At 38.2% G+C, this 22,874-nt stretch overlaps 1 protein-coding gene across 1 annotated transcript; it reads right to left on the bottom strand.

Annotated features, from left to right (window-relative positions):
- Positions 1 to 5,177: 5,177 nt before the first annotated feature.
- LOC105044183 (pre-mRNA-processing factor 19) lies at positions 5,178 to 21,300 on the bottom strand. The gene is made up of 18 exons (XM_073255377.1): positions 21,150 to 21,300; positions 20,956 to 21,041; positions 20,745 to 20,816; positions 19,463 to 19,525; positions 13,756 to 13,842; positions 13,352 to 13,496; positions 13,142 to 13,260; positions 12,666 to 12,782; positions 11,942 to 12,037; positions 11,771 to 11,830; positions 8,598 to 8,672; positions 7,191 to 7,295; positions 6,958 to 7,074; positions 6,768 to 6,845; positions 6,591 to 6,687; positions 5,937 to 5,988; positions 5,683 to 5,753; positions 5,178 to 5,574 (listed from the first exon to the last, which is right to left on the bottom strand). Exons 1-18 carry the CDS (start codon positions 21,160 to 21,162, stop codon positions 5,447 to 5,449), a joined length of 1,581 nt encoding a protein of 526 aa, XP_073111478.1. The 5' UTR covers positions 21,163 to 21,300; the 3' UTR covers positions 5,178 to 5,446.
- Between the last annotated feature and the right edge of the window lie 1,574 nt (positions 21,301 to 22,874).

Raw genomic sequence — 22,874 nt, 5'->3', positions numbered from 1 at the left:
AAATTTGAACAAAACTGTCCTCCTCCTCTGTCCCCTCCCTACACTGTCTCCTCCTCAACCTCCTTCACAGCCTCCTCCGTCATTCTCTCCCCCGGCAACCTCCTCTATCATCCTCTCTCCCGGCAACCTCTTCCTCAACGTCCCAATCGAGTTGGATGAGATGGGAGATGTCCTTGAAGATGCGGACCGGAGGTAGGATGCGGGCAAGGGAGGTGTTCCAAGAGCGGAGGATGTGGTCGTCGAGCCAGACATGTCCGCATATGGCCCCCGATCGCCGTCACAGGCAAAGGAACTCCCGGCACCGCAGCCAGAGAGGACAGGCGATGCCGAAAATGACATGATGAAGGGAAAGCGGCACGACGGTGTTGACTTTCAGAGAGGGGGATCCGAGAGAAGAGTCATGGGTGGAGTCACGGGCGGCCCAGTGGCAGCACGGGCGGCATGGGCTGCGAGGGGGGTGGGGTGCGATGGCCAGGGCAGCACGGACAGTCAGGGGGCTGGGGCCGGAGGTGCGACGGGCAGATGCGGGTTCGTCGGGGGGCCAAAAGGCGGTGCGAGTGGGATGAGGCACAGAAGGCTGGGGGACAGTGGAGGCCGCCGGGGGAGGGGGGAGGGGCGTGGCATGCGAGGGAAGGAGAAGGGAGGAAAAAATTAATAAAATAATAAAAATAATAATAATAAGTATGAGTATTATAAAGTAGTATAAAATTTTTTTTCATGTAATAATTTTTATCATTAAAAAAATTAAATAAATAGTTTAAAATACTAAACTAATAATTTGATTTAAGGATATTTTGAGAATTTGATGTTATATTATCAGTAATCTGATTGTCATACCAAACATGTCAATCAAGATTTTTAGTAATTTTACTACAACATTACTTGCATGTGCCAAACATAGTAATCAACATTACTGGCAATCTATTCAGATTGTAGATAATCCAGATTATCTTTGTCTGGCAATGCACCAAATACAACCTTAAGATCCATGGCCATATTGTCCCATATTCTTGGTCCACAGCTTACTTGCAAATCCCTATGTACTATTGCAACATCAACATCCAAATTTGTCTATCAAATAAATATATTCAACTTGCATAATCCTCATGCCATGTTGTCATCTCCTTAGCACGATTTTCTTGGCCAATAATGATCCTCGGCCAGACTCCAAAGCATAACATAGAGTTGAAGAAATTCTTTGTCCACTGTTCTCCGTGGAGAAAATTGAGGTGAAGTACACCGCTTCATTGGATTAGACCGCATAATGCAATTAATAATGTGATGCATCGATTTCTAATATCAAAGAAATTTAATAAAATTTAATATTTTTTTTCAATTTTTGTCTAACGAAAATGTTATTTTTCTCGAGAATGTCATCTTTTACTCTATTTTGTTCACATTTGACTAAAATATCCTAGATAATAACATAACATCGTAAAACAATCAATAGGATTTTATAGAAAATAATAAAATATCATAATAATCAATAGAATATCATGAAAAGAGTAAGAATGATAATAATCAATAAGATATTATAAAAAGCAATAATCAATAGGATGTTATAAAAAGTAATTAGATGTCATATGCTTGGTATGACATCCTGCATCTAGGGATATGCAAATGGTTCGATTAACCAAAAATCGAATCAAACTGTTAATTATTTTGATGTTTGGTTCATTCTCTCCTGAAAATTTTGATTTTGGTTTAAAATCAAATTTGTTAATCAATTCGATTTTCGATATTTAATTTGATAACTTCAATTAACTGAAAATTAAAATTATCTAATGTCCTTCGATTTAATATTTAGATTTGATTTAAGTATTACTTGGATCAAGTCTAATTTAATTGCACCAAATCCTATGGTAGATAACACGGCACGTTATCCCTTGTATTTCACCAATTCTCGATTGCGCACTATCCACTGTGCATATGCTTCGTGATTTGCCTTAGATTTTGGTTCACTTGGACTTGGTGCATTAGTGCTGGTATGCATTAATTTCTCCTAGATTTGATAATCCCCTCGTCTACTAGTAACCTAGTACTCAGATCGTCGGATGCCTCCACCCCCTCTACAATCTGCCCTCCTCTTCCAGCGCCTCTTCATGACCTCCTTCTTGGCACCTACTGTCTCGCCCGTCGCCTCCCTCCCTTCCACCATGCCTCACCCCCAACACTCCTCAATATCATTGAATGCCTTCGGCCTCTAGCCCTTTGATGGTGGACTATCAGATACCACCACCCCCTCTGTGGCCTGCCCTCTTCTTTCAATGCCTCTCTATTGCCGCCATCGACCTCCTTCTTGGCACCCAATCCCTCGCCCATCGCTTGCTTACCTTCTGTTGCTACCTCATCTTCGTCGTCCTCCTCAAGTCCCCAACGCTTCTCAATATTGTCGGACACCTCTGACCTCTAGCCCCTGGATGGTGGACCGTTGGATCCCCCACCCCCTTTACAGCCTGCCCTCCTCTTCCAGCACCTCTCTATCACCGCTGCTGACCTCTTCGATGCCCACCGCATCACCCCTCGCCTCCCTCCCTTCTGTCGTCACCGCTGCCTCACCTTCGCCATATTGTTCCACCATCGATCCACCACCATGAGGGTTTAATAAGCCCAAACCAAAATCAAAAGCCCGGTACAGAGAAATCTAAAACTAAATTACCAAATTGAACTAGATCGAAATTATTTCGGTTCAGTTTGTTTGGTTTTAGGCGACTTCGGTTTGATTTTTGATTCTATAAAATATAAATTTAGAAGTTCGATATTTTAGAACTTCGGTTCGGTTGGAACTAAAAAAACTAAATGCACACCCCTACCTACATCGGTAGTATTATTTTTCGATAATTATTTATAGAATATAATTTTTATCATAGAGAATAACAGAAGGTAATAATAATCAATAAGATATTATAAAAAATAATAATCAATAGGATATCATAAAAAGCAATTGGATGTTATATGCTAGGTATGACATCCTGTATCAATAATATTACCTTCTACTAATTATTCATATGATGTAAAAGGATGTCATATCATTATTATGATGTCATATTATTTTCTGTAACATCATGTTGATTGTTATGATGGCTTATTATTATTTATAACATCCTGATTAAGTTTGAGCAAAATAAAATAAAAGATGGTATTTTAGAGGAAAAAGATATTTTCATCAGAAAAAATTTGAAAAAAAAAAAAAAAGAAGCTGAACTTCATCAAATCTCCATGGTGTTGAAAATCGATGTAGTCTTTGTTATTACTTGCGCTACATGGCCCAATTCGGTTGAGCAGTGTGCTCCACCTCAGTTTTCTCCACCAGAAGCGATGGACAGAATTATCCTATATAGCTGATATTTTATAAGTCACATTTGTGCTCTATGGCTGACCCGCTCTTTTAGGTCCATGCAAGACATCATCCCTTGCAATGCTTACAAGGCTTACTTATCAAGATGGACCAAATCATTGCCCGATTAGTCTCCTATTATCTTTATGCTCCATCACAGAGATTAAGAATACATAGGATAGTTCAGAAACTCCTTGAGGTGGACCTCATGGAAATATTTTTTGCATAATAGCCAGCTTGTCCGACCAACATTACCCTAAACACCTTTATATGAGACTATCCGAGTGGAGAACCTCATTGTCCTACAATCTTGCCACAGCACGTTCGTATCCTACGAGCTTAGAGCATTTGGGAACATGTCCAAAGCACTGCACCTCTTAATGAAAAATCCTCAGATATCCACATATATCTTGGTCCACCATCGTGCCAAATATCAAGCTTCCCAGTCCCCTTAATATTATGCCACAACAATGCTACATGACTAACCATTATTTCCTTGAATACCCCAATGAGGCATCTTCTTGATGATCTCCCCAAAGGTTTGAAAGTAGGAGCATTGCAACTTTTGGGGCACACAAGATCCTCCGCCACACGGTGTTGTGCCCATCTCAACACCCCTTGCAATGAGCCTGCAACCATATCTATAACAATTCACCCCTCGCACTAGATGCCCTCATTTACGTCTAAGCCACTACTCTTGCATAGTAGTTGCCACAACCAAAATTCTACTACAAGCATTACAATCTCAGTTGCTTAAGCTAGAGGCCCACAGCTTTGGTGGTCCATGATCCTCTATCCACCACTGAGAATTCATCGTCTACGGAACACCAAGCTACTTGAAATCCTGATTTTGGCATTTGCATCTATAATTCCTCTTTGATCTTCTAACCCCAAAACGGTATGGCGCTCCTTGGACTACTCTAAGGTTTCACTCCTGATTACCCTAATTTGAGGGCGACCACTACATCTTCGAACCTTTCATGGTCCTACATTCATTAACTTCAACTGCAAAATATGTGACATTTCTTGAATCCATCCAAGGATTGACTCCTAATAGCTTCAATCTGAGAACGATTGCTGCTTCTGGCGAAGCATCTACGGATCTTTGAGTTTCAAATTCTACTGAAGACTGACCGAAGCATCACTCTTTGGACTTTCGCACACATGCAACTCCAATCACGCTTTGGGATGTGTGAATACACGTCGTCACGCATGATTTTATACGACCAGACATGATCATACATGACCATGCATGATCATGCATCTCAAAGCAGCCCGAAAGTGTGACTAGATGAGCGTGCGTGCACGAAAGGCCTTGATGGTCATGACAGACATCATTCCACTCCATCCATCAATTGCTGCTCAGTTAATCCCCCTGATCGGTAACCTTCTTTTAAATTAAAATATAATTTTGTCATAAGCCATATATTTCTGTAGCTTATACTCTACGGCCTATATGTTGCTTTCCCGGAGTAATAACAAGAACTACCCATCCACGCCACCTACCGGCACCACTTCAGTGACAATTTGATTTCGCGTGACAACCACAATCACTAGCTCGCACCACCTAACATGCTTCACAGTTAAAGATAGCCGATACAAATACCTGAAGATCATCAATGCCAGTCGATGACACATTTTCACATGGCAGTCCCAGTCCCACTGTTTCAACATGCTTCTCGGTTGGATGATGATGCCACAAACACACGACCGCCGCTGGGACATCCAGTCTCAGCATTTGCTTTGTCCCCTTTCTACGAACCCTTTTCAAAAGCCTTTCACAAATGAAACTAGAATATAGATTTTTCCCGAGAAATCAAGACAACCGAACAAGGAACAATGTCAAGAATCACAGATAAAATAAAGTTTGTACGCTTTTTCACCGGTGACTCAAAACTACGATACAACATGTTTTACAGGACATCATCTAACTAAAAAGCCATCATATTTAGGGCTTCCATCCAGGATCCTGGTTGCATTTAACATACAAGGGGGCATCCAACGGTTAACTGATGATCTTGGGCCTAGGGACGTCCAGCGTCCCCATGAGTACCAAAGGATTAAGTGATGACGCAAAGAATGTGACTCTGGCTACTTTGTAAGTTGAAATCAGTGATCTGGTGATCTGGGTTCTTCTGGGCCATCCCCTGGGAGCCCAAAGATGCGGAGATTACGGTCCATGGAACCAACAGCCATGTATTTTGCATCTGCTCCAAAGTTAACGCATGTCACTTTCCCTGGCCATAGAGACAACCGATAAAACGTGAGACGGAGAAAAAGAATATAAATGGATTGTTAAATTAAAATAATTGGCAAAATTTATGATCATAAGAACGTGTCTAGACCTGTGCCTGATAAATCAGTGAATGTCTTAATATGATTCCATTCCATCTTTACACTGGCAACTTGGTAGACCCTGCATCAATTCATTTGAAAATAAACCTGATCAATCACCAGAAATGATTGTATAGAAAAGGATTTTTGGCAAGTGTGCCTCAGACTGGGCATGTCGTGGAAGCATCTGATCATCGTCCTTTATATGTAATAACCTAATTCTGAGACAAATTATTCTGCAAAGGAATTTTCCTCAGAAGCATACCTTATATCAGAACCTGCAATTGCAAGATAGCTTCCGCTATAGTCGAATTCCACTGCAAGTAACAGCATAGTTTCTATGGATTAGCAGAAATGCTTAAAGTAATTAATTTAGTGAAAAAAACTAACATATAGACAAGAGTTACATATGCTACTAAGACAGGAATATGAACTCTATAAATTTAGAATACCGTTACAATAATTTTGTAAAATTTCTGGCTCAACAACAGTGCATATTTCAGAACATTGAAGACAACTCCAAAATTGAACTTTTAGTTTCTTGGAATAAAAACTTTCATGCAGATCCTACAAGCAAACATGGTCGGTGGAGATAAATTTATACGAAAGTTTCAGTTATGGAGTAACATGACATGAACCATCTAGTTAACCATCAGTATGCTAAAAGTTTATTAGTTGAACCAAAAGACAATTAAAGATCTCAAAAGTGAGCACAATTGTAGAGGGAAAATGATCTGGGCCTATCAATAACAGTCACGTTATGGTAATGTCAAGATAATCTATGGTTTATTGTGTGAAAATGAACCGATCAAAAAAATGAGTTTCCATTAAATTTTAGGATGCAGAACCAGAAATAACAATACGAGGCATGTGAGGGATTTTCACAACCATATCAGAGTTTTTTTTCTTTTTTTGTTACCAGAGTTTGTCGGAGTATCTGAGTCATAGGGAGTAAAGGATCTGAAATTCCTCAGCTTCCGAAGATCCCACAGCTTGACACCATCAAGAGCTGCAGTCTAGTCAAGGACACAACACATACGAACAAGGTGAATAAGCTGTCCGTTGATGTCTCAGCATTTACAAAAAGATCACATACCGCAAGGAAATAGCCATTTTCAGAAAACGACAAGGCAGTGACTGCTCCAGCATGCCCATCAAATTTCGCAACATTTGACTGCAAATAACCATGTTTACATTAACATGAGACAAGGAATGCTTAAAATTTTTCAAGAACAGGCACAACATCAGCCATCAAAATATTGACTGCAAATGCTGTATGCTTCTACCTGAGATTTTACATCCCAAATTCTAACAAGAGCTTCAGAAGTGCCTGTTCCAAGGATTAGACCATCAGGGTGAAAGGCAGCTGAAGTGTAGCCCTCTTCTCCTGAAGCTTCACCCACCTGCATATGCATCTTATCAATTAGTTATCCTTGGGGTGTTTACAAGATTGTTCTTATGCCTGAAGACAGAGGAGGAGAGAGAGACAGAGAGAGAGAGAGAGAGAGAGAGAGAGAACCTGAGAGAGGCATGATCCAGTAGCAAGATCATAGAAACACCAAGTGTTGTCCAAAGAAGCAGTTACAAAGTACTTATGAGTTGCATGGACCGTAACTGCTTGTACCTGGTTGAAAAGTAAAAATATAAATTAAAGTCAGTGGTAAGAACTGTAACTAAAATAGCTTCACCAAGTAACATGCATGAACAAAGACATCAAGAAAGCTACCATACAAATTCTTGAAACACCCCATGAATAAGATATGAGATAGGATATGGTGCAGCTATCTTCATAACTAAGCATAAATCCAGGGTGCATATTGTTTATACTTCCACTAGTTCTCTTTCAACAGACAACATCTATGATGAGATGAGTGCTGTTCCCATAAACTGTTCAACAAATTCTGCATAGCCATTCCTCTAAAACTAAGCAAACTATCTTCGCAACCTTGTTTACAATCCTCCAATCAGTATCTAGGGTTCCTTGAATAATGCGACATCTCACACTGGGTAGATCTTAAATCCTTACTCCTCTAATTAATACTACAGAATGTTCTTGTAAATTATGGTCAATACCGGATATTATAAGAAGTGATTTCAGATGCAGCAGTTATTTGATCAGATCATTGAATCATTTACTTACTCTTAAAATTTGCTTCATTCTCATTTCTACAAACTTCTTTTGGGCAGTGGATAACCATTATGTGGCATAGCAATAAATAACCTGTACATCATTATCACGTATATGGACATATTTTTCAACTGGTCTTTCACATTTTCAGACTTTAAGACGGTAAATAGAAATGTTCCGTTGAGAAAAAGAAATGCAGTAAATAGAAGGGAAATAGTGACTAGCACCTAGGGAATGAAAGCAAAATGCCTCTACTTTGTGTGACCCTCTCTGATAGATTACAGATAAAATTCCATGTGGGAACTTGATCTCACAAATTATCTTCAACACAAACCTTGCAGCAATTTAGCACATGAAGGTTCAATATTAACAAGACTTTGGGGAATCATGTCAAGAGCAGTTTTACCTAAACAGTTAGCATAGCCATAGCAAAATACTAAACTCAACATAGGGACTACCATGATGCAATTGAAGTTTTTTTTTTTTTAAAGGAAAACTACTGTGCAATTAATTTTTCATATATATACAGAAACAGCATATAGTTATGATGGAAAATGATCGAATAGAAGAAACCTTAATTTCAAAGATAAGCAACACGCCATGAACCACCAAATTAATTATATAACTTTAGCTAATATGAACTTTTCGAATTATTGAAATGCTAGTCATGTTTAAAAAGTAAAGACTTCTTGCATAAAACAGGATTGTCATTCATCACCACTTTGATTAGAAAAAAGAATATACAGCACCCAAATATTTTGCAATGAAACAAGTTTGAAGTTTCTGTAGCTGAGATACCTCTGCACTATGGTCCTTCAAGATATGTCGACAATTATAATTCCCATCTTCAGTCCCTTGCCATACACGAACAGTCTGCAGCAGAATATAAAACAAATCAACTCAGAACTGACAATCTTCAGTTTTTACAAATCTTATAAAATTATATGCAACATAACATTTCCATTTTTTGTGATATATCCGATGCTAGATGATGAACTTTGCAACTTTATTAATATTTTTACAGTTTAGTCTTTTTGAAGCACAGCTTATAGTTACATTATTCCATAAACATGGCCATTTTGGAAAGTGCAGCATAAGTTACAATAATGAAAATAGCAGTGGATTTTTGCTGGTATTTAGCTTTTGAAATTTATAGAGGATCCTAAAATTTAAAAAATTAACCACACCAATGTAAAGGACTTTCACTATGTTCGGAAGCATGCTTATGCAAGAGAACATTATTGTCTCAAACTGTTTGCATTATTGATTGGGAAACAGAGAGTCAAAGACAAGCACTACAAGAAAGAGATGATGATGGCACTAGAGAAAGGCCCATGAAAAAGGAAAGGAGGGGGGGGGGGATGGGGGATGAGGTGGACTGCAAAAAGCTTGAATAAACTAAGGTAAAAGAAAGATTCCCCAAATAAGAATCAACAGAAATGAATGCGTACTGGCCCCAACAGTCACACTCCATTTCTTATAAAAAACAGATGTTCCAGAATTGATTCTTGAATGCTGATCCCCAAGCATTGAGACCTTAATAACCATAGTGCTGGTGGATCTCATTCCCTTTCTTTAAAAAAACAAAATTGCTGTCAAAAGTGCTGGTGCATGCCTAGGCGCTTAATTTGGCCAGGCCACTGGGTCAAGACCACTTAAATGTTGCTGCTTTAAGGTTATTTTCTTCCCGTTTTTTCCCTGTTAAGTCTCCATATGAAAAATGAAAGAGGGCAGTGAAGGCCAGTATCAGCCTTGTAGCAACTAGTGGACTTATCAACAGCCACCAATAGGTCAATCAGCAGCTCCAAGTTGCAAAAATGGATGTAGTGTCCAGCAATAGCACAAAGGTTGTGTATATTTTTTTTCCTTTCTTCCTTGGATAAATTTTCATCTTCTCCTCCTCTTTCTAAATTTTCTTTCTCATTTTTTACTCCAACACATTCTTCATCTTACCATTCTTTTCCTTTTTCCCCCTAATATTTCCATTTAGTTCTGGTTGTTCCTCTTTGATGGTTGTTGGATGTGGCCCATCCTGCAGCTACTGCTTCCTACTCTCTTGGTTCTTGCTAGGAGTTGGTCATGTTCTGCGAACTGTTAGTCATTGTAATGGCAACAATGTTGTTGCTGCTCTCTTCTTATGGATCCTGTTGTTTCAACTTTCTAAGTGTGAAAAATAGGTTTAATGATGCCTATATTAATGAAAATAGGACACACACACACATGACATATTTACTTCCTTATTCATGCATGTGATTGAAGGTAAAGCTTGGAAACAAGGTTCACTGCTCAATACCAAACCCCGTACCAATACCATCCTACTACAGTGTCGATATGCAGTACAATATGAGACAGCAAGATATGCTGAGTGTCAGTGCAGTATGAGTGTGTACCGATTTAGTACCAGTACAATACAGCAAAGCCTGCTCGGAAGACTTTCATCCTAGGCAACCACTTAAGCACCTAAGCATTTGCCAACATCATATGGGGTCCACCACTTGACCTTGCCCAGGCAATTTGACAACCTTTAAAAAAAAAATTACTCAACCCAATATTATTTGACCTACCTAGGTTGAGCCATGTGACTTGTCACCTATGCCAAATACTGAAAGTGGGGAAGCCTGCTTGAACTGTCAAACATATTTGTTTAGCCATGCAAACCACTCAATGTTGAATTCCTCACCTAAATCACACAGGTTAAAGTATGAAAAAAAGGGGAAGATGCACGATCTCGAGTTCAACCCCTAAGTCCTAAAATGTTGACCATTTTTCTTTGATCTGCACTTTAATCTGATTCATGATAGAGAAAAGCAATCTCCGGTCTGAAGGAGGTAGATATGATTTTCATTACCTTATCAAGTCACATAAGCATGGTATTCCATATCGGCTGGTACATCCCGTATCGTACCGTATCAGTGGAGAACTGATTCAGTTCAGACCGATTTTTAGGGAAATGACCTGAATCGGACTGAACCAGTCGGTTCGGTACGGTATCAGCCTGAACCGCCCGATACCAGGCGGTTTGGTCCGATACGGTGCAGTATGGTACCGGTTAGGTCCGGTTCAACTTCGTTTTCTTTTTATTTTTTTTTTGCCGTTGGGTGGAATTTTTTTTTAATTTTTTTATTATCGGTGCGGTACAGTACGGTACCGACCAAAAATCGATACGGGCCTCAGTATTGGTTCCTGAAATCTTGCACGTAAGTCTTGGTCTATTAGAAGTTAGCGACCATTCATTAAGGAGTTAGGTAGATAGGTAGCTCCACTGGCTGTTGACCACTGATGTCTAGATAGATAGTTTACGAGTTACTGACCTGTAGTAAGAAGTCGAGGTGGTCTATTTTTTGGGGAAAGGAAGGTGATTTCTATTTGTGGGAGAAAAAGAGCAATATAAGGTTCTACACTGCTTGATCAAGTCAATTGCAATTAAACCCTAACCCACGACCTACCTACCAAACCGACTTGGCATCCAAGTCAGGTTTAATACCACCAAGGATTCAAGGCCCGATGGGATGTCCCACGAGACATCGGGATAGGATACCATCTTATGTGTCAGGACAAGACCATCCCATCATAAAATGGGTTATCACAGATCAGATGAACTCATAGAAGCTCAATAATCATTCCATGACAAAAAGTGCTGAGATTTAGCTTATTCCCTCATAGAGAGGATGTTAGTATAAAATCCCTATTTTTATTATCTCACTTACAGAAAAATAAGCTAGCTACTGAGGCTTGTTGCATAAATAAAAATGACAACATGAAGGACAAAATTCCTTGAATTGCAACCCATATTTAAGAAACTAATTTTATATTCAAGCTCTCCAAAATAAGCCATGAAGCAGAGTAGTTTCCCACAGACAACAAATGAGGATCATTCAGCAAGCTAATGAAATACGAAACCATAGCAGCAAAATTGGGGTAAAAAATGCTTAGGCAAACAACAACAGCAAGATGCTTAGCTAATGTCTAACCTTATCTCCTGAGCCAGAAATAAAAAGGTCATCCCGAGGTACAAATTTCACACTCGTAACCTAAAATTTCAGTCAAAATACCAATGATATTAGGACGACTAAAGAAATCAAAGAAAATAAAGAAAGATCGCTGTAATAGATACAGGAAGAAAAAGAATGAAAGCATAAAACCTTCTTTGAGTGGCCAGTAAGTGTACATATGATCTGACCTGCCGACCTATCAAAAAGTACTGCATTTGTATCAATCCCTCCAGTTGCAATTATATCCTGTGAATCATTTAGGAACATGCTTCACATGAGACATGTAGACTTCTCAAATTCCAATCACAAAAAGTGCATAACATTTTTTTTTCAGAATGGCAATTATATTCATAAAATCATATACAAAAATATTGCATCTAACAAACTGAAATGGACTATTAGGCCCAAGCTAAGCTTGGGCAACATCTGTTCAAGCTAGCTCATCTGTTAACTGAACAAGCTTGTCATCTGTGAGTCACACTAAATGATTTTGAGCTCGGCTCATTTCCTTACCGAACAAGCTAGATCATGCCATGCAATTGAGCAAAGCTTGAGCTACTCATGAACAGCTCTAATCATCTTAAGCCCAAATGCAAATTTGTGGAGATTATCCCAAAAAAAAAAAAAAAAAAGAACATTTCAGACAAGGACAAAAAGTGAAAACCCTTTTCTCATGTCAGCCCACTGTCGTACAAGGTAATATAATATTTCACCTTATCATCCACATGGCTGCACACGATCCTCTCCCCATGCACAAGAAGTCTGTTGCCATGCATGGGTGTGTGCAGAAGCATAGTACATACATACATCGTTCGCACAAGGCCACACAAAAGCATGATAATAGGTCAGAGAACAGAAAATTTTTAATTTGTACCTTTGAAGGATGGATATCAAGAGATAGAATGCCTGGCTTGTTAGTCTTGTGAAGAGGATGACTAGATATTTGTGTGTATCTCTCCAGTGCATCAATGGGTGCCAAAGTTGGTGAAATCTGGCAAAACAAAATACAGATCAAATTGCAGCAATTGGGAAACAACTGTAAAATGTCAAGCCCTAGATATATAACCACTCCCACTCTCCCTCATCCAGCATGTTAATATACATCCACTCCCTCTCTTCCTCACTTCGTCATCCAGTAATATTAAGATACAGGCACTCCCTCTATCTCTCCTTCCCGTGATCTCTTCCCAACCCCCAATCCATGTGCATGTGTGTGCTTATATCTTTGTGCTCCCTTTCTATTGATGAATTTTGGTTCCAGCCATTTCTTCTACCAATTAAGCTGCCACAATGTTGGCTAATATTGATGAAAAAGAGCTGCTAGAGTTGCCTAGCAAAAAGAATAACTACCTGCCGCTTCTTCCGCTGTCCCGAAAGCATAGCATTACACTCTGTAAGTTCCGCAATCATAGCAGGATTTATACCTGGACGGATTCTCTTACCATCAGGGCCCAACTCCTCTTCTGCAGCTGCGAGTACAATAAAGAAAATTCTTAAGATATGGAATCAATTCATGCTGTACCACCAAAGCTCAATTATAACACTGCAAATAACAGAAACCTCTTTTCCCATTGCTGACAATATTGTTTGCATTAGCAGCAGATGCTATTGATAAAGGAATCTGTCTTTCAGCCTGAGCCAAGAGCATTCTCGCCTCATCCCTTTCCTTCTTTAGTCTTGCTATAACACGGCATGCAGCATCATGCTGGAAAATAAATGCCAAGGAAAAAATTAAAATGGATCATGATAATAAAAGATTTCTTAAAGATTATATACATCAAACTAGAGAACACAAAAAAGACTTCAAAATGAAGTAGATACACTATGTCAAAAATAAAGACAAAACTAAATGTCATCTGCCTCTAACATCAAATGCTACCAAGTAGAATAGAACATAGAAGGCCCATATTCAGTGCTCGAATATGCCGCCAATCACCAAACAAAATAATGCAATTAATTAATACCTGGTATAGGGCATGACTTAGCTCTTGCCTTGCCGTATGCAATTGCTGTTCCAGTGCAAAATTGGAAAGCATCAAAGCATCCCACTCCTGCCCACCAGAGATGAAAATAAGGGTTGAGAAAATTATAGAGTTAAATCTACACAACTAGTAGCTAAATTACGACCAGCAGACCAAAAGTAATTGTTTAAAAGCATATAACCAAAACCATAAACAAAATGTGGATCCAAAGATACAGATATTACAGTGAACAAACATATGCATATCACAGCCATAACACTTACCGAACATGATCACCTGATCAATAGTTTCAATATCTAAAGCAAGCTTTCGGAAATATTTAAGTATGACAATATGAAAGGCAGAATTGTCCTTGATCTTTCAGGTTCCAGATTATTAAGGAAAAGAAATCATCATCAATCTTCCATTTTTCAATTGCCATTGGATCATGCAGAAAAGGTAAATTCTAAACTCATGCTAGGTTGAAGATCATATCCTCTTGATTCTTCTTGGAAAGCCATTTTTCAACTAATAATATATTATCACATCAAAAGTGACAAATACATTATGTCCTTATGGAAAAAAAACTAGAAATTAGAAGAAGAAAGAAATTTAAAAAAAAAAAGGGTAAAAATGCATTACGGGAAACCATGTGTTCAACTACATAAGAACGTTGCCTCTTAAACCCCTCAACCATAGACTGGTATTTCAAACCACATAGTGTCGCAGACTATTTGAAACCAGCCAGAAATTGTCAAACTTGAAGTGATCTCATGCGAATATCAAATATCCCACCATATCATGGTTTACGCTCACCTCTCTATGTTAATCACAATGCTCTTTTGAGTAGGCATCCAGTCTTCCGCATTATAAGGTGCAAATATACTGGCACAGTAAATTCCATATCAAGTTACTATGAGACCAAAAATAAGATTCAATCTCTCCATATTGGAGCCTTGCTGCTGCTTGTAATGTTCTAATTCCTTTCAGTAGGGTCGCATTCGTTCATAATATCTTCCAAAGTCTATATATCCAAACAAAATCATGAGTTCCAAACCCTCTTGTCAAAAGAACACCAACTTGCAGTTTCTTGTTGGTATTGATCATAGACCCAGTTATATAAATATGAATAGCACAGGATGTTTTTCTCATTTTGTGATGAGACTAGCTGTGATTTTAAGGCCAAAAATCAGTTGAGAACATTGTTGGCTTATTCCACTATTTGGCATTACCCACATGGAGGATGCAATATGCTCATCTTGTTTAAGGTTGTAAAAAATAAAAATAAATAAAATAAAAACTGCTTCAAGCTCTCATCCTCAATGAGTCATTGAGCTTATCACATAAAATGGCACCATATATGGGATGGTGGCAAAAAGCTATATGAGTATTATGTGGCAAAACATTAATTAACCAAAGACGTATTCCTTAAGTCTGCATTTGGTTGCTGCCTAAAGAAAGGATAAATGGAACAAAAGGCATAAAGGCCTCTTTAACCGACATATTCCACTTTAAACAACCAAGTGCTAGAACAGTTACCAATTTATTGAGGACAAAATAGATGATTTAAAAACTTGAAGGCTACTTTTCCGCCAGACTCAGAGTAAATTATTCCATGCTACAGAATGGAATGGTTAATTTTGAAGTAAAGAGGGTTAGGAGGAATAATTTTTTTTTACTCTAGATTGACTTGAACACAGTCGAAAAGCATTAGCACCCCATGTCACGGTTATAGCATAAATAAGTCTTTACTTTCTATTTGTAAATTCAAAAAAAAAAAAAAAAGAAGGAAATGTCAAAATAAGACATGCACAACTTACCTACAAATGCTGTATAACCACAATAATAGTCTGTACTCACTAAAGCATTGATCTACATGAGTCAAGATAGGCTTCATATGTTTAGAATGGTTCCATTGTGAATGCAGATATGCACAATGCTTGCAGGCCATACAGATGCACATGAAAATGGCCAACATTCATGTGCTGATAGAGGTTACACATTCTTTTGGGATGATAATCCAGCATTCGAGTGAAATGAGCCTTCGTTTTCAAGAGTCAGCTTGCATGGCTTTTTTCCAACCTTGATAAGTTTTATTCAATGACTTATTACAAAAAAAGTATTATAATTCCAGGAGAAGCCAAAACATACTTTAACAAAGGAGGCCGGCAGGGAGGAGAAGTTCAAATCTTACTCCTGACACTAACCACACCAAAGTCGAAACTAGTCCATGCAACAGACCTTTCAACAAATAATCATTGTTAATTTCTCAGCTTCCAAAGTTCCAAATGCCAGCTACATCCACTTTATGTAATTGCCATTGATTCCATAATCCCCAACTTCCTCAAGTTAACTTCATGTGAAAAGGTTTAAGGGAATAAAGAAAAAAAAATGAAGCATCTTAGACTTCAGTACAAAGGGAGATCTTCAATGGCCAAAAAAATAATAATAATAATAATAAAGCCCAAACAAAAATTTCAAATTATAACTAATAAATATCTTACAGAATTAGTTTTATGTAGTTCCCTAGAAAGGCATCCTTAAGAACTCAGAGAGCATGAAACAAAACAATCCTGCTCCTGTTTTACTCAAACCTAGGTAAAGTTTTTAAGGCCAGACAGTTCTCTACCCCAACTCTTAACTTATTTTTTGAGATGTCAATCTTCAACAATCCACTAAGATATAACTGCGACCTATTTTACTTTGAATCTGTGACCTAATCTTAGAATCAAACTTAACAAAAGCACCTGGCTTAGGATTAGTGCAGGCAAGAGACATATGGCTATTGGACTAAATTTGCAGGTGTGAATAGTATATCACCTTCTAATTATTTGGTTTTCTTGTTGATGCTATAGAAGCCATGGGTGCATCAGCATTCCATCTTGGAGCATTTTGATTAAAAAACAAAAAACAAACTAGCAGGGGGTAAGAGTTCACTGCCTCTTCTACAAGTGGGATAAGAGTAGATAACCATTTTCTTGATTCTCCAAAACTGCCCTTTCTTTCTATTCATAACCATGAAAACCATTAATTTGAAGCTTGGGCAGATATACAGTAATTTCCATGGATTAACGGAATAAGGTCACAGTGGAAAGAAAGAGGGATTGATATTTGGAATGGCATTTGGAATTCAAAGAATAAGAACAAGACTTTTGCTAGGTAAATAATTAGAAGAATAGATGACGAAGAGGTAAGATTTTAGAAGAGTCGCTACTAAAAATCGGTATTATGTTGGTATGAATTTTTTGTACAGGACCACAGGTATAGAAAAAGCTTGAAACCTTTACCATTTTTGGAGTCTGTTTTGAGCATGGGTTAAGGTTTACTGCAGGTAGACAGAATTATATGAGATTGCAAATTGGTTTATGGTGGTACCATTATCTTAGGTGCCTTTGGCAAGGGAATTCTGGTGTGAAGCAAATGGTGGTGAGGTGTGGAGTGATGTAAAAAAATAATTTTGTAGGGAAGGAACTTGCAAAAGCAACATAGCTCTTGACCTTCCTTGCATGACCAGGAAAATAAGCGGATGTTCCAACTAGTAAGACTGGATTTAGAGGCTGTATGGCTTTGAATACTAGTTCCTTGTTCCAATCCTTCAAGCACAAAAGATGAACTAAGCAGATGAAGAAGTGGCATCAACTGGTTTGACTTAATCAAGGCATTTATGTGAAGCATTGAGCTTTTTACAATCGCCATATTAGCAAATAAGGGGATGGAAGCGGAGAAATGCTCTCTCAATGCAGCTTAATTTATGAATTCACTAGTCACCTACTATTTCACTGCAAATTAATTAGCAGAATGTAGATGTGATGGATGCAGATTGTGCATAACTCAACATGTATGGTCATTCTCTAAAGGATGACTCATAGCTTATTGGTGGACCTTGAACATTGCAGGTTTCTCCCATGTTAATCACAACTTCCAAACTAGAATCTCAATAACATGCAAAAATAATACTGCTTCTTGATTGATTAGATTTCAGATAGCAATGTCTTCAAAAAAGTAACACTGTAGTTTGTTGCATTTTAGCATTTATTGTATTGTTGATGGGAAAAGTATTCCTCTCCACAACTTTACCGCTTACTCAAATTTAATGTTACAATGTTATATTATTTGCTTCTCCAAAAAGATGACATATATTAATGATTGTAATGCTTAATTAACACCAAAAGCATTTTTTTAAAAAAACAGGCTCATACTATCTATTATAGAATAATTTAACCTCTTTTTTCTGGATGAACCAGTATAATATATCTTTTACATGCAGTACTCCATTACACCTTCCCATCTCTGGCAGAATGACCAAAACCTTCTTGATTGTATCTTACTTGGATTCCATATGTTGTAAGGACATTACATAGTGCAATATCTATATGATGTGACACATCTATGCAGATAAACTTGAACAACGTATTTAGCATAGGTTACAGAAAGCCCCACATCCAGATCAAATCATCAGAATAAACAACTTCTAGGGTGAACGTGCCTTTATCATTTTTATATATGTTTGAAGTAAAATAAATAAATAAATAGATAGATAAATAAGATTGAGGTATAAATCAATGGGCCCTTTTTTCTTAACTTTAACTGTGGAGGAATACACAAACAACTTAGGCATCTAAATGTTCAAACAATTTTAACGCATCTGTTAACAATTGCAATTCTATTAAATGTAACCTTGTAGGCTAAATTGTTGGCATTTTTTTTTTACTTGCATGCTTAGGGCTAGAATTAAAACAGTTTCAACTAACAAGAAGTGCATGACTATTGATAATGCTCTCCCATCCATCACTGAGTAGTAGTTTAGGTCTGCTTAGCAAGTGAAACATATTCTCTACAGCATGGCTCACAATGATACATGCAGTCTTCAAGATCTGCTTCTGGGTATGATCATTTCTAGGACTATCTTTGGAGGCCTTTAAATTCAAAATCATGATTTCAATGCTCTTTCCACATCTAAAATATTTGAATTTGGAGAGTTGTGACCTTTTAGGAGGTCTTTTTTTGGGTGGGCAGGGGGGTGTTGGAAGAAGATCCCAAAACATAAAAACATTAGATACTAACAACAAAGAAATATGGCAAAATTTCGATTCACAGCCTTGGGGCTTGTCTGAATTGCAGTATCCTACAAAGACTTGATATGATATAACTGCAATTTGTAACTTTAGAAAGCATGACAAATTATAATTATCGTGATTTAGAAGCACACCCGACCTCATCCTAAATGACACAATAAACTGCCATATGGAATGAACTCCAAACAACATTTGGAAGACACTATAACATTTTATAATAAAATTTCAATTCACGATTGTAGGGCTTATCTGAATTGCAGTAACACTACCAAAATTTGATATTATACCACCACAATTTGTAATTTTAGAAAGCATGCCAAATTATACATATCACAGTTTATTAGCACACCAAGCTCACCCTAAATGACCAGATGAATTGCCATATTGGCATCAACACCAAATACAAATTCAAATCTATCAAAATATCACGCTCAAGCTCAAGAAGAAAAGGTTGTCTCCAACATAAGAAGTCTTCTTTTGGAAGCAGGAAATGAATTCATCAACAAACTCCAAATAAGCATAACAACAGTTTCTTAGTATTTAGTAGGAATACGATTTTTTTTAATAAAAAATACTCCTTTTCAAACATGACGGCAATAACTGGTCATATCAAAATCAGAGTTTAAGACACCTACATTTTGGAACATTCCAAGCAGCCCAGGGATGCTTGCAGCCTGCAAGGGTCTAGGCTTTACCACCTGCAAAGAAAAAAGATACATTATGATATTATCCTATAGTATTAGCAGTGCAAGAGGAAGACATGAGTCATCACTGTTGGTGCATATCAGGCACCTGAATCATTGTTATTGTACAGCATATTCTGGATAATTAACTGAACACTTTTGCATTCAATTCTAGGTCTCACAGTCCCTTTCTATAACATGAGGATGCAAACCAACATCTACTCCTATTTTCCAACTAAAATCTTTTCTTCTCAATTTACTATGCATTTAATTGTCACATTATCATTGTTTATGTGACTATTTTAATTTGGCATGACTTGCAAAACACAATAAGTTGACTTAGTAGTCAGCTGAGACAGTCTGTATCAATCTGAATTCAGGCTGATGTAATGGAAAGATCAACTAGGTGCAAGGTCTATATCCAAATACATATTTCTTTACTATACTCATGCAAGTTTGTGCTTAAGAACAAATCTCGGTCAGAGGTGCACAACTAAGTTCAGCCCGTCTTAAATCCTGTTCATTTTTTTCAAAGAAACCTGATAGAAAATTTGGGCTGATCTTGCCAACCAAAATTTGACGGCATGCTTGAATCAAGAAGAACCAAGCTCGAGTGTAAGCAATTTAGATATGAATATTCAAACATATCTGGGATCCATAGTCGTGTGCCAATTTCTACAAAAAGATAGCACATAACTTCAACTCATCGACGCCCAAATGAAAATTATATTACATGCCAACATCAAAAACAAAGAAGGCAGATAAACTACTGGGAAGGACAAACTTTGCTTTGAACCCCATCATCTGTTACAGTGATGCAAGAAAACATACAAAGTAACGTATACGTCTCTATAGTTGAGGTTCCATTGACCTAAACCTACAGTTATGCTACTAATAAGTCTTCCAAAATCCAAATCTTTTAGAAACCTGCCCCTAAGATGACGAAAAACCGGTTATCCAGACAAATCCACATAAAGAAAAGATGGTAACCGTGTTTGCTACAATGGAGGTAGAACGATGGTCAGAAAAACCGGTTATCCAGACAAATCCACATAAAGAAAAGATGGCAACCGTTTTTATTACAATGGAAGTAGAACGAGAGCCATTTAACCGTTGTAATTGTAGCTTTTTACCCGAGTGAACGCCCAATAATACCCAAGGTTTTATTCCTTTTTTTCTTCTTTAATTAAGCACCCAGGCTAAATGAAGAAGCATCTTGAACGAGATTAAGCACCTTGTTTGTCTTCACGGGCAAGATATCATCCATCGTGAGCTCCTCCTTTGTAACAGGGCATTTCCCATAATCCTAAACAAAAATACCAAACAACAATTCCAAAAAGATTCAAGAAAATCGAATCGATTAGACCAAAATCAAAACCAAAATACCTAGAAAGGAAAAAATATAGAACCAAAAAAAGTATCAGATTCAAGATCGAAACTATTACCGCAATGTAGCGCTCGATAAGCCGGCGTTCAAACAAAAGCCCGGATTTCTTCGATAGCACCGGTTCCTCCGGCACTTCGCCGGAGACTGCAAACGGAAGAAGAAAGGTCAGTTCACGAGAAAAATGGGAGGAAGCAAGAGAAATAAACGCTAGGGTTTTGGGTGGAGTAGAGACGGGAGGGAAGGAGAGCGTACTCGCACAGATCATGGCGGTGGAGAGCTAGGGTTTCGGCTTCGCCGGGGCCCGTTAGGAGGAAGAGGAGGGCAGTAGGGTTTTGGGAGCGCCGGGGAGGGGAGACGGAGAGGCGGAAGAAATGGGAAGCGTAGGGTTTTATTTTTTATTATTAAACGGATCTCCGGTTTTGATAGGCCTGGGTTCTAAATTCTGATGCAGACCCGGTTGTAAATGTAATTTTCGCTGCCCGAGTACTCCCGCTACCGGACTCGTGGTTTTATTCGAATACGTGAGCGGCTTTCCAAGGATTTCAGGCTAACAACAAAAAAATCCTACTAATATAATATTGCTGGCTAGTGGAACTAAAGCTACCAAGTAGGGGAAAGCGCTAAGTCGTGTGCGTGTATATATATATATATATACTGTCGCGATCAACTCTCTATTATCTATCTTTAAAAATAAATATATATAAAATAATATTTATACAGATCGAATTTATATCCGATAAAATTCTCTGATGTCTAAGTCAAAAAAAAAATTGATGAACAGAAGTTAAATATAAATAATAGCAGAGTTTTGACCCAGAGTTCACTTATCAGTCCTATTTCACTTATCCCTTTTTATAGATAAGATTTTCGTAACCGTCGGACGTGGTCTCATTTTTTATGGTGCTAAATTATCGGACCATAATCGCGTAGTGAATCATTAATTCCCACGGATCGCAACTTGATATGCGGTCGGTAACCGTTCGTGACGATTATGGTATATCTGAGTTCACTGATCGACCATATGTCGGTAGAATCTGTAAGCGACGTCGGCTATTAGTTCTGTTATGCCGACGGTCAAGTCGTCTGTAGTTGATCGGTAGTCGGTAGTCGAATATCAATCGATTGACCGATTTTAATTGGTCAGCCGACAGTAGATCGGCACAATTAGTTCGATCGGTTAATGAAGAATCGAAGCTGTCTGTTCGACCGATGCATAGTCGGAGTCATAAAGATCAAAATCGAGGTCGATCGGTTTACCCCAACAGTTGCCCTCCACTCTCAAGTCTAAAGTGATTTGATGTGTGAACTGTCACGTGATTTATCATGTTGGACGAAGAAAGTTCTGTCACATCGAGCTTCGATTTTGATGTCGTTTTCTCTGAGATACGAGTGATCGGCTATTTTATCGTGTTGGTAGGTACAATTGTCTGTCACACTGATCGGACAATTTGGTATCAGTTGTCAGTGTCGGGCGTCATTTTGGAAAGTCGATTCGATGGCGGATGATATGATTCTGACAACTAGATTTGTTCTACGTGTTCGAATATTATTGGGTTAGAATTGTTCAAGCGGATAGGGGTGACGTGGCTCAATCTGGGACAGATGCGTCAAATCGTCCAATCAATGGTCGGTCCAGATGTTATCACGTGTCGTCATCTGATAGATCTTCGATTTGTCCACCTTCATCTCGACTGTTGAGGGATCCTATATAAAGGGTCGCTCTCAGCCAAATTTTTATTTTTCATTATTTTTGGTGCTGGGAATCTACCGGATTGTTGCCCCAAAGTCCAAGGTTATCGCTCCCAACTTTCAGGTCAACTTCATTTTTCTTTTGAGTCCTTTCCTCTAAAGTCTTTGTCTTCTTCAGAGTCGTTCTCATGGCTAGGGCTTCACCTTCTTAGAAAGATCAGTCAGAGAATTTGACTGATGAATCCCAATCGAGTCTATGTAGAGGCCTCTTCACTTTCGGAACCGAAT

Source organism: Elaeis guineensis, chromosome 4 (genome assembly GCF_000442705.2).
Source record: "Elaeis guineensis isolate ETL-2024a chromosome 4, EG11, whole genome shotgun sequence".
Taxonomy (NCBI): domain Eukaryota; kingdom Viridiplantae; phylum Streptophyta; class Magnoliopsida; order Arecales; family Arecaceae; genus Elaeis; species Elaeis guineensis.
This window is presented reverse-complemented; position numbering and strand designations above follow the sequence as displayed.